The following is a 17939-nucleotide window of genomic DNA, read 5'->3' as shown; positions in this document are numbered from 1 at the left end:
TTGTTTTTTTTTTGATATTTCATGGTTACTCCATTTTCTAAATACTGAGATGTCTGTACTATGTACACAGGGTTACAATTAGTACAAGGCACTTGATATATAACATTACTTCTTTTGGTTTTTGGTGTTTTAGCTTTCAATTTAGTGAAATATTTGGATAATGTATTATGTTCTTTATGACTTATTCTAATATTATATTTATTGAAATAATGTTTTTTTTGATGTTTTCTTTCTGTTTTGTTCTTTATTCGATTGTAGTAACTGTTTATTCTTTTCTTTTCCTGATTTTCTCGGGATAACGTTTCATTCAATGCAGTTTTTGCTTTTTGAATAGCTAAGCATCTAAATTCAGGATCTGATAGTTGGATAGATCTATCAGCCAAACTTATTATCACAGTTCTTTTTGGTGACAGAGGATGACATGAATTAAAGTTCAAATATCTTGACGACCAACTTGGTTTCGTATACCATTCTGTTCTTATATTATTATTAATTTCATATAATGTGACATCAAGAAAATTGATTCTATTATTTTGCCCGACCTCGATTGTGAATTGAGATTATGATTTATTATATTATGAAACGAAGTAAATATTTTAAATGAAAAGATATTCAACATTTTCCAAAAAGGTTATATCTGAACAAACACTCTGCTAAGTGTTCCGCATTTGCTTCATAATTATCGCAAGCCCACTATTCAAAGGAAAATTTCAGTTTCCTCAAACATGATCCATGTGAATTTTTCAGTCTATATGTCATGGTGGATGCAATTTGGATACACTATAATAACCCAAAAATACTGTCGAAATAAAGGACTTGATTCTTCCCTCAAAACCTTTCTTCTAAGAAATAAGACCATGGTCAGTGTTTCCATATTTAAAAATTCTTAAAAAAAATCGAGAACTTGCCACTATTATGCTGATTCTTTAGCACGTTTTGAAGCCGAACTGGGAAGATAAAAACATAAGATAAATTGAAGTCAAAATAATATTAATCCTATATATATATATATATATATATATATATATATATATATATATATATATATATATATATATATATATATATGTATATATATATATATATATATATATACATACATATATATATACATATATATATATATATATATATATATATATATATATATATATATATATATGTATATTGATTTTCAAATATACGAGTACTTAAAATCAATCTTAAAAAGTATCTATTTTTGAAAAAAATAATAATTTACACGTGACAATTATAGTAATTTGTTGTGTTAAATACCTAAAAATTTGAATTAAAATTGTATCCCGAGATTACGAATTTTGAAAAAATTTTGATGGAGGTTATAGCAGAAATAAACGCGTAGCTTACGGAATATTGTTTCATATTTATGGAGTTGCAAGCCGCTAAGTAATGATCAATTGAAATAATTAGCAAATAAAAAATAGATTAAAGCAAAATACTCTCAGATACTTGAATGTTCCAATTTTAAGTTTAGTTAGCATGTGTAATCATTATTTTCTTTAACTTTTCTCCCTGTTATTAAACTTGAGAACAATTGAAAATAATTTTCAAAGTGAATTCGACTCAAAATTGGAGGAATGTAGCGAATTAAGTATATAAGTGAAGTGGCTGTTGCTTCAACGGTGAGAGAAAATTGGATACTTTATATTAAAAAAACAATACAAAAGCCTGTTAGACTAAGTGTACGGTGTATAATGAAAATGGAGATGATATTAAATGAGAATCAAGTAACAAGGAAGGTTCAATCAATATTGTAAAATTTCGTAATTCTAGGTTACATTCATTACTCATCACTGCATGTCCCAATTAACTTTTTATACTTCATTAATACGCCTTTTTAGCTTCAATTTATGTATTTGTATATATAAGGGACTCATGGACTTAAATTTCGATTAATTCAATAATTTACATAATTTGCATGTACTATAGCTGCCGCATAGTGTTCCGAATTATGAACCTAGCTGACTAAAAATAAAAAAGTTGACACACAAAATCCGAATAAAAAGTATTATGAACAAGTGGTAACATATTCCTGATATAGAACAAAAGGAAAAAGACAGGGAAGAGGAAGTAAGTAAAAAAAGAAAATCACTAAAATCTTTTTTTGAGATCTGAATGATGATTTTATAGAAAGACGAAATAATGACTAAGACTAAACTACTGATCTTCAAATTACTCCTAACTTTAGGATAACAATGAGAACCAGAAAATTGTTCCAATTATTTTTCACCTAACTAATACACTTTGAAATTAAATAGCAATGAGCTGCGTCTACTTTCGTTTCTGAAAAGTATTTATTTTTTTGTTTTTATGGCCACAAGTCGTCTTTAACTGCTTGGAGTTATTTGATTTGTTAGAGGCAAACAATTTTCATTTTACAGAAGGTAATGGTATTATTTAAGTATTCAAAGCTGCTCGAAAGAGAAAAAAGCAGAAATTATTTCTAAATTCAACCAAATTATGAACCTAGCTGACTAAAAATAAAAAAGTTGACACACAAAATCCGAACAAAAAGTACGCTTATGGGTGTCGCCAGCTTATGATTAAGGGAGGGGCAATGGGGTAATATTATGGAGGATAAAAAATATGAACGCCTGGTACAGTCGAGAGCATGAAGCGTTACACTTTGCCTCGATGACGATTATAATACGGTTCTAATATTAATATCAATGTATAAAAATTCACAAGCCCTCGATATCACAATAACTAAATCAAACTTTTAGATACAGTAATCATTATTTATTTTAACAAAAATAATATTTAATTGAAACATAGCCAACGAAAACCTTTTTCAAAACTTTCAACCACTTAAGCATTAAAATTGTGAAGGTTTTTATTTATTATAGCTCTGTGTACATTCATCATGACTAGACCATTAAAACGATCTTCGGCCATGGTGCTTCTTAGCCATGTTTTTAGTCTTCTGAGGCCGCTCTACTGTACAAGTCGTGCATGGTAAAGCAATCAAAATTTCTAATGTTTTTTCTGTTTCGGAAAAGAAGGAATTTGTTTGTTATAGGACATCAATAGCTGTTAGATTTATTAGATTAAGCCTATCGTGCCACAATTGCTGTCAAAGTTCGATTTCATTCTTTATGTACGGTAAAGTTTCACAAGTTTGTACATCTGTGCCGGGAATAACTTATATAATGCGAATGATGACGTGTTTTCTTCAGCAAAACGTATTTCAAGGGAGATGATAATTGAATCCAAGAATTGTATAGTATAAAGATCTTTTCCAGTATTATGAAGGGGCTTTCTACTAGATGATTGTTTCTATGACGTTGTTAACCCGTAATACGCGGCATTGATGTAATGTCCTCCTCCAGTCCGACTTTCTCTGCAATAACCGCAGCTTCCTTTATAATTGCGTCTGTGTGTGGTTTTTAATTAAAAGTAAAATCCTTTTAACATGTTCCGAGGCTTTGACCACGTTCAAAGCTACAGATTGGAGGACGTTAACAACGGGTTCCGTCAAAGCCGAATGTTTAGCAACCAAAATAATCCCGAGAATGAAAGAAATTCTGGAAATAGCCGTTTTACAAGGATTGTAGTCGATTTATTCAACTGTCCGTAAGTGTTTCTTATGAACACATTGTCCACAAAACCAATGAAATTGTATGTTCGTAACAATAACTCCTACTTTAGGTATGCCGCACACAAATTACACAGAACTAATGTGAATGCTGGCTCATTAATAAAAAACTAAAGATATTGTTAATAATATCACGAGGGGAAAAAATTATGAAATAAAATTAACGAGAATATCAAGGGGTTAACAATATTACAAATAAAACTGCCTCAGAAAGTAAAACTTATAATATGACGGATGAAGAAATTCACTTGAAACTCTCAATAACTAGTAACAGTCACATAATATATCAAATAATCCTCATATTATCCGCATAAACACAATTCAGTTATATGGAACAAATAATTCAAGACATTGTTTCTATCTTAACTTACTATTCGTCAGTATATCTGATATAAATCACATAATTCACGCGCTTTTATACATTTTATATTATCTTTGTTATTATGGTACATTAATTTAACGTGCCAAATAAATTACCTGATGGGAAGCAATAAAAATATGGCGTTACAAAGTAGTCTAAATTATATGTAAACTCGCATATACCCGATTATATTGTTTTATGATGTATGTAACATTATAGATACATTGAGAATTAAACCATAAAATCTATATGAAGTTCAAACTTTTGAATCTCTGTACATATAATTGAAAAAAGTACTCAAATACAAAAAAATAGGAAATCAAATTATTCAATCTATCCATAAATTTCCTCTAATTTATTATTTCTTAGACCTTTTATATATGTTTAAGTTTCTAAATCGTCTGAATTTTAAGTTTCTTCTGTTCTAAAATTAGTTTTTTTAGAATTTTTGAAAGATAGATAAAAATTCATAGATATTTAATTATCTACGTTGATCCATGATTGGTTTCAAAAGATATATAAACTGGTTATATAGTTTTTGATATAAATTCTCTTTAAAAACATCGTCATTGATTTAATCTTGATTATTATCATTATAGATTAAATTAAGGTGTATTTATGAATAAAAACCAAATACGTTATCAATTGGACGATTATTTCATTTCTTTTAGAGTTTCGCATATCCTTATAATATTAAGGATGGGAGGGTTTGTATTATCGATTTTATATTCAAACTTATACCTGATTTTATGACCTGTAGCTCGAAAACCTTTTTTTTATATAAGAAAATACCAAAATATATTCTTTACCAAGGTTGAAAATGTGTTTAACTGATATTTTAAAGTAGAAAAATTTACTTCCAAAATTAAATAAAGTTAATATTATAAAAGTATAATATCTTAAAAGAAAAGGATTTTGCATTCAATATTCCAGCAATCAACTTTGATGAACTTTGATTAAATCAAACTACCAAGTACAAAAAAATTCATCAGCCCCAATAAGTGTTAACAAAGTATTGCCTGGAATAAAAAGTGCTGAACTCCATTTCTTTTAGAAATCACTAATTATTGACACGTTATTACGTGTTCTTCTTTAGCACCTCCTAGCACAGATTTCATAATGATGTAAGTTTCTCGTCATGTTATGGAATTAGGACTGTCTTGATTGGAAAATGTCCTTAAAGAAATTGCTGCTGAAAATATTGGTCTCCAAATTCAAATTTGTATTTGTAAACACCTGTGTTGACTTGCCAACCATTTTTTTCGGCGAAGTACGGACCAATGATTCTGTATCCCAAAATTGCGTACTCAACTTTCCATATTTAGAGAAAATTCTTGAACCTTAACGGGTCTGAGAATCGATTTCTGACAAATGATTATCTACTTAGTCTGAAAAGCAAATATTTTTCAAAAATTCGGGATTTTCATAAAGTAACACGAGAATACTGGTGCAATAATCTAGACTAGTGCAATAATCCCCACAAAGAAGTTATTGATGTACTTGAATGAAAGGCGAAAATCCACTCAGCATTTTCATACTTATTTCTAAGGAAGTTATTTTTAAACTAGGTTGCAGCGCTGAACTTATCTAGCTGGCTTTATTATTTCTTAAAATCTCGTTAAAAATATGTGTCTATCGTTATTGTTGTTAACTGTCTTGGGACACCCTAAATTTCCTAGTCCTTGACCCAATATATTTTCCGTATTTCTAAACTTTTTAAAACCTCTACAGCACTTACATTTATTAAACCGTTGTGTGAATTGCCTTTCATTAGCTCAGCCAATACCATATGAGCGATAATAATACTCCTCCAGAAGGAATTTCTCATTTCTGCTTAGCACAATTTTCAACAATTGGACCCTGCTAATCAGTTGTTGAGCTTTACTTGACAGGTATATACTAGCTAATTTGGATATGAGAGTTCACGCATAGACACCGCAAACTTAGTTTCAGTACCAACTATTTATTTTGGGCAAACTGTATTAAGCAAAATTTTCCCCAATTCCAATATTCAGCATGTTGATAAACTTTCTAAAAAAGCTTGCCTAAGACTTTCAACTAATTTGTTGTCTTGTGAGTATTTTGTAAGAGTCAATATTTTTAATCCAAATACACAGTGCTGAGATGAGATTCTGTTTATCCCAGATGAAATCAATTTATTAGAATTTTAACCAGTATTAAGCTTTGATAATACCTTATTTTTTGTTGTTATCCATATATCACGTGAACAAATTTGATCCCGACTGACTAAAAAAATAATATTTTTCAAGTATTTTAACATAAATCTTCATCATCGTCTTCTAAGTAGGTAAGTTCCATTTGATCCAGTATAAGCATGCGTTTACTCTAATTTTCCATACACTTTTTGTCTTGGGATGGCCTTCACTACCTAAGCGAATTATTTTTTATGGCTTCAGTGATCGCAGAGCGCATTATACGTCTTCATTTCAAATCACAAAAAACTGACCAAACTATTCCCTCCATTTTTTTGATGTTATCGTCGTTAACAGAGGAACAGGAAAAGTTTTCGGCGACTTCTCGACCTTCACTGAATGCTTTGCAGTACTCTCCAAAGACTTTTAAACACTTTTATTGACTCCTTTGCCGTGGTACTAAAAACAATCAAGCAAACTCGTTTCTCAACTTTTATTCATAGTTAATATCTACATACATTAATTGAAAAATAACACTCAAATTTGAGACGAACGTCAAAAAAGGTTGTACCAATTTAAGAAAAAAATGAAACAGTCATATTTCATCATCATATGTCAAAGCAACAAGAAGTTCACAACAGTTTTTACGGACGCCCATTTCAAATAAACATGAATGCTGCGTACACTACAAAAGTTGCGACGAGCCATTCAGATGCAAACAACTGATAAAATTTTTAAGTGTCCGAGGGTCCACGGAGCACACCGTCTGCGCCAGAGAGGTAAAAAACCAAGTTGTCGTAAAACGAATCGAAATCTAACACTGCTTTTAAATGGACCAAAGCAAGAAAGACTGAATTCTTGTCAAGTCCATTTTCGCATCGACTCCCTTAACAATCAAGTCTAACCCTGTGGGGCGTGGACATCACGTTGAGAAGGTCGGTTTTAAACAGTAATGCATAGCTTCCAATAAGAATTGTATAAAAGGAGAACTTCCAGTAAATAGAATTTTTAATGGACTAAATATAAAATAACATTATTATAGTCAATTTGTTGAGCGATCGAATTACCTGACAGAATGCAACAAAAATAAGACGCTATAAGATGATATATATGAGCTCTCATGTACCCGTTTAAATATCTCGTTTCATGGTATTTTATGCCGGCCAACTTTTTGATTCACTTTATTCCTATTGACAAGTTCATCTGTCTTGTCGATTTGTGTTTCGCAGGTTTCATATAAACCCTTTTTTGTGGTTTGAAAGTTTGAGAATGGGAGACAGTTTTCATAACGTTTGAAGATATCCAAACATTTGTTTGAGTTTTTAACGCAATCATGTTTTGATCAGAATGAAGTAGTCGCGGCACCCACCTTGCAGATAGCCTTTCTATATTTTTTTCGTTAACAATATTCCACACTCGTAAAATTTAAGTAGGTATTGATACTTCCTTTGATTTATACTAGTTTCAATGTTAGTTAAGGTTTAAAGGTTGAATTTTTTTGAAAATGAGAATTTGGGAAAATTAGTGAACTTTCCAATATTATATTTCTAAAAAATTGCACTACAAACTAGGATTTGCATTCCACAAAAAAAAGGTTCATCATTTTCTATAAACTAATACATTTTATTTCCGTTGATGGTGAAAGGACCTCCTTAATAAGGTTTGTGTACATGCACTAGATATATTTTCATATTTTTCAATCTTAGTGCAACTCTTCCCGACCCTGTACATAGTTTTACGACTTTCTCACCTGCATCATTTTAACCGCATTAAAATGATAAACAGATGGTTTAGTCTAACCCCGTTAGATGGAACCGGTGAGTAGAGTAATCTCACTTAGAAATGCGAGTATAGATTGCACAGCATTTTCATGAAAAGCCGTCGGAATTTTCTATTTCCTCCAGGAAAAGATTGAGAGCTTTCTCGTATTCTTCCACAATCAAAAGAAGTAGTGGCATTCGTATTCTCCACGAAACTGTGAGAGAGATATCTTTATAATTGGAGCTCCTTGAAATTTGATTTATAGATGATTATTCGAATGTTGGAATTTTAACTCTAATGAGAAAATAATGGACAACAAATCATAAACAGAGATAATTTGAGACAGCCCTAGATTTAATTCAATCATTTCATTTATTGTAGGTTACTGTAAATCGCGAAGGTAATTATAAGTGATAATACCGCTGAAAAATACCAAGATAAAGTAGTGAACCATCTAAATATCTTTAAAACGAAAAGTACATTATTTATGAATCTTTTCAGTGTCTTTTACGAAAAATACTTGCCAGTTTTCAATATTTTCCGAGTAGAACATCGATTTATATCATAGTTTAATGTCGAATTTGTGGTGTCGAAGTTTGGAATGATTGCTATAAATAGATTACAAACAAATTGGAAACTCTGCAACTGCTAATCACTAATAACTCTACATCACAATTACTTACACTGTCTGGCACTGATTTCAATAACCAAGTTATAGTTTTCAAAGCTCAAATATATACTGAAACTTACAAGTTGACTTATTGAATTTGATCGCCTATGAACATACTCAAGCCCGCTTCAAAGGAACATTTTCTCATTTAATTCCCAAATAATGAACTATGAAGTGGACTGCAATGATCAGATCCTTTGTCTCTATTGATATTTCTCATATCTAATAATGTTGTTCGATATAATAATATAAGTAGGGTGCTCGCTCTTGCGTAACTTTTCTGTCCGATCTCAATTTAATTGATCCAGGTTCATCTTCAACTAGACATTAACAGAACTCTTAGTTTACTCAGAATACTTCCTACCACAATCATTACTGCTAATTTTGTAAATACCACTAGTATAACAAAAATACCTGAATGTAAGGAATTTCAATGACATCAGAACATTTTTCCTCATATGTAGGTTTTCCTCTAGCTCAACTTTGCTCATTTCAGTCAAAAATTCTCTCTCATTTTTGAAAAATGAAGTGGAGAGAAAGATTAGTTTAAATATGTTTACATATACAAATATGAGCAAATGTTGATACACTTGAAAAAACTTTCAGAGCAGTGGCTAATCTTGCAAGTAATTTATTCATCGTAGGTACTAGAGTGTATTCCGCAGGATCTTCTACATCCGAATCCTCAATCGTAGTCTAGGTTCAATCAGCGATAATCTCTTCATCCGTTCTCGTACCCATCCTCATGAAGTCGCAATAACATAATCATCAAATGTTGGTTCCCCTCCAAAAGACGATGGTCTGGTCAAGTAATTCGACTTCTAGGCTGGAGAGTTCTGGATCTATGACCACGGAGCTAAATTTATCAAAAAAACTCTCTACTTACTGGAATATTTTGAGCCCTACACTGTTTGACCCAGACTACAAGATAATTTTTGATTGAAGGAAATTTCGTAGGTCGGACTCGTTTCACTTTTCCATATCCTTCGTAAAACTTAATTTCAACTTCTTCTCTTCAGGTTTCATGTTATGAGGTTTACAATAAAGTAAAGTGTCAATGAAATTTTAAACTTCATTTAAACCTACCCTATAAAAAATATTCTCAAATTCTTCTGTATAAACAATATTGAGGTTCTGAAAATCAAATTCATCCTGTGAAGACGAACACCTGAGGAAAGTGTGTCTTGCAGAAATTAACGAGTGCAGATTCTGCAGGGAAGAAAAAGGAAATGCGGTTTCATTTATCTACACTATGCCTTGTCATTAAAACTCTCTTATTTTCCTATACTTTTGATGCACATAAATTGCGAATTTCTGATAGAGTAACATTCATAACATTTTGACCGATCCCCGTCAAGTTTAACTAATTTAAACAGATTTTTCGTCACTATTCTACATACCGAATGTATTTAATTCTACATACATAATATATAATATATAATTTGAGAAAATTTGTCTAGTTTCATTCAATCATGCCTAGTGCGAAGATAGATAAGAACCCTGTTAGTACCTGTGGAATTAAGGCATAAAAAACATGGACGTTTGCCAAAACTTCTTTGCTTATATGAAAAATCCATCCTGTTCTTCGACTCGATACTTGTCCTCTGGTGGGTATCAGATTGTCCGAGACAATCTTAGTATACCTTTATGGTAATTAAAGATCAGTTATCCGTTTATACGTCATGCATAAACAAAATATTGCGTTACCATAGCAACGAACAATAACTTATTAGAAGTGTCAGTGTATAATTTGACGTCAACCATAGTTACGCAATAAATTAAAAGAAAAAAGATGTCCACCGAAATTGTAAAAATCGATAAATTGGAGTATCGAGTAGATTTACGAAAACATGCTTAATGCCCTTGGTGATCAATGTCCTTCGTATACGACCGTGAAAAATTGGACTGCAAGCTTCAAAAGAGGTAAATTTTCCATTGAAAATGATGACTGATCGGGAAGGCCAGTTTGTGTCAGTCCCCGAAAATATTGATGCACTTCAGGACATGATTTTATCAGACCGTCGAATTGGGCTAAAAAGGATATCTGAAGCACTGAATATTTCATACGAACGCGTTCATCATATAGTTCACGTCCATTTGGACATGAGAAAAATTTCTGCAAAATGGATCCCCAAATGTTTGAATGTTGACGAAAAACGTGCAAGGGTAGAAACATCGCGTTCGATCTGTACTCGATTTGAAAAAGATATAGACTTTTTAAACTGAATTAAACTATGGATGAGATGATTTAGGGATTGAATTACTAGAACAGCCCCCTTATTCACCAGATTTGGCTCTGTCCGACTATCATCTCTTTCCTCAACTGAAAAAAAGTTTAATAAATTTGTTTCCAACGAGGAGGTAATAAAAGCTATGGAGGTCTGGTCTGCTGAGCAAAAAGAAACATTTTTTTGGAAGATCTAGAGACGTTGCAGGTTCACTATAATAAATGTATTCAATTAAGAGGAGAATATGTTGAGTAATAAAACATTTTGACATTGAAATTTTATTTGGTTCTATATTAGGGTAAGAATTTTCCAATATATCCTCGTAATTTGTGGCATTAAACACATTGTGATCAAAATACCAATACTAATTATAGTTATTGATGCAACGAACTGCTTAAAATATATTATGATAAATTTCTTATCAAATCAAATAAGATGATGGTACTCACGATAAAACTTTGAGCATTGCATTACAACAAATGAGGCATCAGATACGTTGTATTTTTTGTTTCCAATCCAAGTATTTAGTGATTGTTTAAAAATATTTCATTTCTAATTATAGGTATTTGATATGGATATTGTATAAGCTAGCTATGAATACCCCTGGTGCATACCTGAAGAAAAGCATCGATCCTCCTCCAGCAGCTACAGTATTTATATCCAATTGTGGTGCCTGTATAGTAACCCCTGCTGTTGTACTCTCATAAACATGTTCATAATTCCCTGCATATCTAGATACATCGGTAGAAGTACCACCCATATCAAATCCAATTACAGGCAAATTAGTTTCCTTTTGCCATGTAGTAACTGCGTATCCAACGACCTAAAAATGAATATTATTTTAGGAGAGGAGTTAGAGTTAGTTCTACGTAACAAAGGTTGTTAATCAAGTAAAGAACATATCTCAAGAACTAGTATGTGGTTTTCTTGAAATGTTCATTGGTCTCATATTCTGATACTTTAAACGTGTGAAGCAGTATTAACATTGATAATTATAACAAAAATGTAAGTGATGGAGCATTCAGAATTGAAAGAATAACAGGAATGGGAGATGGGGTTAAATTTTTCAAAGACCAACTGTAAGAAGACGGACCTGCGTTTTAAAAAAATTACATGAGGAATTATATATGGCTAAGAATAAAGTGATAATAATGGAGATTTGTAAGCAATAGCTGGAAATAATAAAATGATCTTAAAATTATTCTTGAATTGGGATTGATTAGAAACTGGAATGAAAACTCGAGCAGACAGTAAATGATATTAAAGAATTAGGAATCAATGATTCAAAATGTTGAAATTTTACTAAAGACAATTTCATGTGAGTTTCATGAATGGATTAATGTAAAGTAGGAAAAATGTGAAAATGGAAATCATTCCAATGTTTACAATAAGATATTTTCAAAAACCTCTTAATACTGCATATACAAAAAGTTCATAAATAATAGAAAAAAAGAGTACACAGTGTTGGTATAGAAGTTGTAGTGAATAGTGTGTTCAGTGTGAATATCGGTTTCAAAAATTTCAACTTGGTTAACATATGAACTATCAATTGAAATGATTTATTGCACTTACACCACCAGCTGGTCCAGACAAAATTGCTCTTGCTCCATTAAAATTTTCCATAGGTGTTAAACCACCATCGCTTTGCATAAACAATACTCTAATGCCTTCTAATTTATTTTTAAAGCCTTTGGCAAAACTTTTGACATATTTTTTAACGTGTGGAGTGAGGTAGCCATCTGCACAAGATGTAAAACCTCTTGGAACGATTCTCACCATTGGAATCACTCGATGGGACAATGAAACATGTTTGAACCCTAAAAGCACAACCAAGGATACCAATAGCAAAAATATTTGTATCTTCTAAACAGGATATTCTTGTAGGTTAGATTTTGAAGTTGAATATAACTGAATTTATTGCAATACACTAAATTTTTTTCATTCAATCGAAAAATGCACTCAATTCAATTTGGAAAGAAGAAATTATCGCCTTTTCCGACAACCAAACAGCCCTTAGAGCTGATAATTCCAATGTGATAAGATCTAGAGAAGTTAAATGGCTTAGACAAAAAGCATATATTCCTATGACCAATTTTTTCATTTGAGAGGTTCTAATTTCAGAAAATCGTAAACAAATTCATGTATTCGATGGCTTTAGATAAATTAAAAAAAATATTTTTAATGGTGATCGACTCAGGGTAGCGAATAAATAGCTTGACATTTTTATTCTACTCTTCAAAAACTTTCGTTTGACATACATTTTCTTGATGTATTTCATAAATTATAATTACACATAAAATAAAAACCAGAAGTGAAGTCATAATTCTACATACGGCAAAATCATGGAAATATATCAATAAATTATGTAAAGTCTTCCTCTTCATCTATGTTTCACAGCAAAAGGCATATTTAGATATGTATATAAAATTTATATAGAGTCAATACATTTAAAACATCTTTGATTACAGTTTCCTATTTTTTACCATTTTTCCTATTAACCTAATTTTTCCTATGTACGTACCGGAAGTGATAGGAGTATATGCTTTTTGCCTAACTCATTTAACTTCTCTAGATCTTATCACATTGGAATTATCAGCTTTAACGGCTGTTTAGCTATCGGACAAGGCGATAATCTATTCTTTCCAAATTGAACTAAGTGCATTTTTTGATTGCATGAAAAAGATCTAGTGTATTGCCATAAAATCAGTTATATTCAACTGCAAAATCTAACCTACAAGAATATCCTGTTTAGAAGAAACAAATATTTTTGCTGGTATCCTTCAATGATTCAATGTATTCGATGGATTAAGATAAATTTAAAAAATATATTTTTAATGGTGGTCGACACAGGGAAGTAAAAAAATGAAGCTTGTCGACTTTCGTTTGACATAAATTTCATAAATTACAATTACACCTCTATACCATTATTGTTCATACGCCAAAAATGTTCCAAGTATCTGATCCATAGGTCATTTATACAGCCGGCCTCCGACTATACCGTCCATAAGCAAGAATAATGAACCTTTCTAAATAAATATATAGGTTATTCTAATATATCTTACCTTTGTCTTTCATGTGTATTATTTACTGCTATTAATAAATTCTATGAGAAAAATTTAGTGAAGCCTTTTCAATTTAGTGGTAACTCGAACGTTCTCCTTATTCAGAAAACAGAACAAATATAATAGATTTTTCTTACGTTATACTTTTAAAATATATATTAACGTATTTTTTTGCCTTTATAAATATTGAAAATACACTAGCGAGCATAAGTAGTTTCCTGACTGTTTGGTTGAATAAAAAAGAAGTTTCTATTGTTGAAACTTTATTGGGAGTAATGAAAATGTCTAATTTCAATTTATGCTAAAGGAACAATGAACAATGAATGAATGAACAATTTTACTTTGCTAGGCTTTTCGTTGAAAAATGAGAATTTTATCCTCTGACAATATGTCCCTATCTCATCCGAAATGTTTTCAATGGGATTTAAGACTGGACTAGCAGTAGGCCAAACAGAATGCGTGATTTGAACTTCATCAAGATATTTTGCAACTAGCCAAACAATGTGGGGCCGTGCATTATCACGCATAAAGGTTGCGTCGTCTCCAAAGACAACCATGAACAGTACAACATGGTATACTAGAACCTCTGTCAGATACTTGTGCGCACTCAACGTCCCAGTTTCAATAAAAACTAACTCCGTGCGTGCGTGAAAAGATATGCCTTCCCATACCATAACTGATCCTCCACCAAATAGAAGTCGCTCGGCAAGACACGCTTGGGCATATCACTTGCCGTAAGGCAGAATCGCGATCACTCGGAAAACAACACGCGACTCCAATCCGTTATTTTCCAAGCAAGGTATTCTCGTGCAAAAGTCAACGATGCAATCCGGTGTCCACAGGAAAGAGGCGTTCCAGTAACTCTAGTCAGAGAAAATAATCCAGCAGAATGGAGTCGCCTCCTGATTGTCTACTTTTTATGTTGGCATTTCACACTTTTCGCAGATGATTTCCAATGGAAACTGCCATGAACAATTGGTTTCTCAAAGCACCAGAAACGAGAAAACTATCTCTTGCTGTTGTAATCTTTATCCAGGTGTTTCCATGAGCAAACCAGTCTCTTCGTACCGCTGCCATACTCGTTACACACTCGAGAGACACCAACATTTTTTGCCGTTTCGCCCTAACTGCAGCCATGTTCTCAAGCCGACACAATTCATACTGCAATAACAGAATTTATGCTCATTACAATACATCGACAGTGACACACAACAATTGACACAAACAATTTGCAATAGACAGATAAAACGTCATATGCTCATAATGGTTTGTATAAATTTAGGTTAGAGGACCTCTTTTCCTGAAACGCTTATCCCAACAACAAAAGCTTTTTGTTTATTGAATCAATCAGTTAGGAAGCTAAGCTACAACCAAAAAAATCGAAATTTCCACAATAATTTCAATTTTATGGTCGGCAGTATATTTAAAACTGTCTCCTCCGAAAGAGAAGAGTGACCTTTACTTCTCTTTATGAGAGGGGATCACATTTTGCCACTTCAACATACAACTTTTAACACTACCTGTATGATTGTTGGGTGTACTGAGTAGCTCAACGATCATGCAGCCCGGTCCCAAGCCCGGGTAAATAGAGGAGGGTTCTCCGGCTAGGCTAGCACCCTGCCTGAGGTAAAAGAAACATACTCTCACAGAACTGCAGGAATAGCCTCGGAAACCGATCGGAACCATACTATGACGACACACGCTACGAAAATAAATAAACGACTTAGGAGACGTAAAAGCACCACAACAAGACTTGCCTGCTGGAATATAACATCGTGGAATGGCAGAGACCTGGAGATTGTTAACGAAATGAAACAACATAAAATTGACATATGCGCTCTATCAGAAACTGAGAGGAAAGAACAGGGCACATCAAGATATGATGATTATATCTTAGCCTACAGCGGAGAAGAGGTAATGGTAAAAATAAAAAAAAACAAACAGAAAAGCCCCCGGAACAGACAAAGAAAAAGATACTCGTACGCCCACGTGAGAAGGATGGAAGAGAGTAGACTGTCACGCATTGTACTTGAACCAATATGGAAAAGAGAACCCGAACGACCACCTAAGAGAAGAATGGACAGCTGTCAGTTCACCTCCCAGGATCTGATACAGAAGAACCTGGAAAACTAACAGATCATGAGATCTTAAAAATTAATAAGAAGAAGAACATATAACTTGCTTCTTTTAATGTCAAAATATGAAAAACTTGATATAAAAAGCAACGAAACGTTAATCGTCAATAAACCAAATAATCTTATGAAACGACTAATTTTAATATCACTCCGTAAGTCATTCTTTGAAGGGCTACCCCTTAATTTGATAAAAGACTACTAGAAAATGTTCTGCGCCAACTATAGTTCTGTTTTACATCACTTACTCTACGAATAGAGCAGAGAACTTCAATATTCGAATATTTAGTTTCCTCAGTTCACTATTTATATATAATAGTTCAAAAACTTTTCATAAGCATTGTATATACATCTTTTGAGAAAGTTTTTCGCACATTTATATACTTCGCGTCTCTCTTACTATTTCCATTATTACTAAATGAAAATTTTCATCTGGACTTGAAAATGTAATGTATATTATATAGTTAACAATTACTCGTTAACTAATTGAAGTTTGATCAAATTAAATAGGGTATTGGAATAAATTACCTAATTCATTGGCTATTTCACCAATTTCTAATTCGTGATCGTAAAAAGTGTAACTATGTAACAACGACACTGATATACTATCAATTCCATTTTCTTTCAATTTCATCAAACTGGACTTCACTTCATCTCTATCAATTTCTTTAGTTACGTAGAAAGGTTCGCCAGTCTTTCCTTTTACAACTCTCCAACCATTCGTGGGAGAACCTAATTTGCACTTTCCTTCCAATACGGGTATCACTCGACAGTCGACTTCTACAACTTGTGAGTAAAGAATTGCTGGTCGTCGAATATTCTAAAATTTAGATAAAGTGCATTTAAACTTTAATATTCAGAATTTATTTACAGATACTATAATGTAACAAATTTGAAACGGTCTAGAATTTGTAATTATTTTCAAATTGATCAGATTGGTGGGCAAACCATTTTGTTATAATTTTTTGAAACTATAAATAGATATAAATAAATATACATAGAAGAATACAAGCATATCGAACATAGATGCACCAACCGAAGGAGGAGAAGGTGAAATCAAAGAAAAATATTATGAAGAAATTAAAGAAGTGTGTAACATGATGCCAAGGAAAGACACCAAAGAAAGTGAAAAGCGATCAATGCAAAAATTGACAGAGAGGACATATATCTACCAGTAATAAGAAAACATAACAAACAAGACGAAACAAATGACAACGGTAAAAGACTGATTGATTTTGCAACGAAGATGGAAATTGTTATTGCCACCACGAAGTCCGAACACACAGTAATCTACAAAGGAACATGGTTAGCTCCAAAAGTCTATCAATGAAAACAGTAGAAAATAGACTACATAGATGATAAAACTGCATAGAAAAAATATGAAGAACAACCTAGCAGAACAACTGAGGTAAAACATTAATGACGAATGGAAACATTTGAAGAAAACTATAAGGAATGCGGCAAGTAAAATAATATCACGGAAAATAAAACAGGAAAAAAGTGACGAATAGTTCGATGCTAACTGTAAAGAAGAAATTGATAAGAGAAATGAAGCCAAACAAAAAATGTATGTTACGGAACAGATAAATATACGTTATGAAGAAGAAAGAAGAATAACGAAGATGTGTAGAGCAAAGAAACGAAAAGGGATTGAGAGCAGGATACGGCACATAAAAGAAAACTTTCTAAGTAAAGAAATGAAGAAATTGTATAAAGAAATAAGATAAAATAAAGTGCAAGCTAAGCAGAGGACCATGTATATAAAAAATCAAATAAAAAATCAAATCCGGTGGATCTGCACTAAGGACAAGAATATATCATTTAATAATAAGGAACATACGGGAACAAGAAACAAAACCAGAAGCGTACAAGGTGGCAATAGTGGTACCAATGCACAAGATCGGAAAAATATGAATGCGAAAAGTACAGAGGTAAAGCGCTACTAAGATTCACAAAATC

At 32.2% G+C, this 17939-nt stretch overlaps 1 protein-coding gene across 2 annotated transcripts in view; it reads right to left on the bottom strand.

Annotated features, from left to right (window-relative positions):
• LOC130444258 (5-oxoprolinase) overlaps positions 1–17939 on the bottom strand; it is a 169458-nt gene that overhangs the window by 117308 nt on the left and 34211 nt on the right. For both annotated transcript variants that reach the window (XM_056779321.1, XM_056779322.1), the window contains exons 4-6: positions 16509–16800; positions 12359–12603; positions 11401–11609 (exon numbers count right to left, since the gene is read on the bottom strand). In XM_056779321.1, the coding sequence (XP_056635299.1) occupies positions 11401–11609; positions 12359–12603; positions 16509–16800 (746 nt within the window). The remainder of the gene's footprint in view (positions 1–11400; positions 11610–12358; positions 12604–16508; positions 16801–17939) is intronic.

This window comes from Diorhabda sublineata, chromosome 5 (genome assembly GCF_026230105.1).
Source record: "Diorhabda sublineata isolate icDioSubl1.1 chromosome 5, icDioSubl1.1, whole genome shotgun sequence".
NCBI classification, from domain to species: domain Eukaryota; kingdom Metazoa; phylum Arthropoda; class Insecta; order Coleoptera; family Chrysomelidae; genus Diorhabda; species Diorhabda sublineata.
The sequence above is the reverse complement of the archived record's forward strand: the minus strand, read 5'-3'. Positions and strand labels throughout refer to the sequence as shown.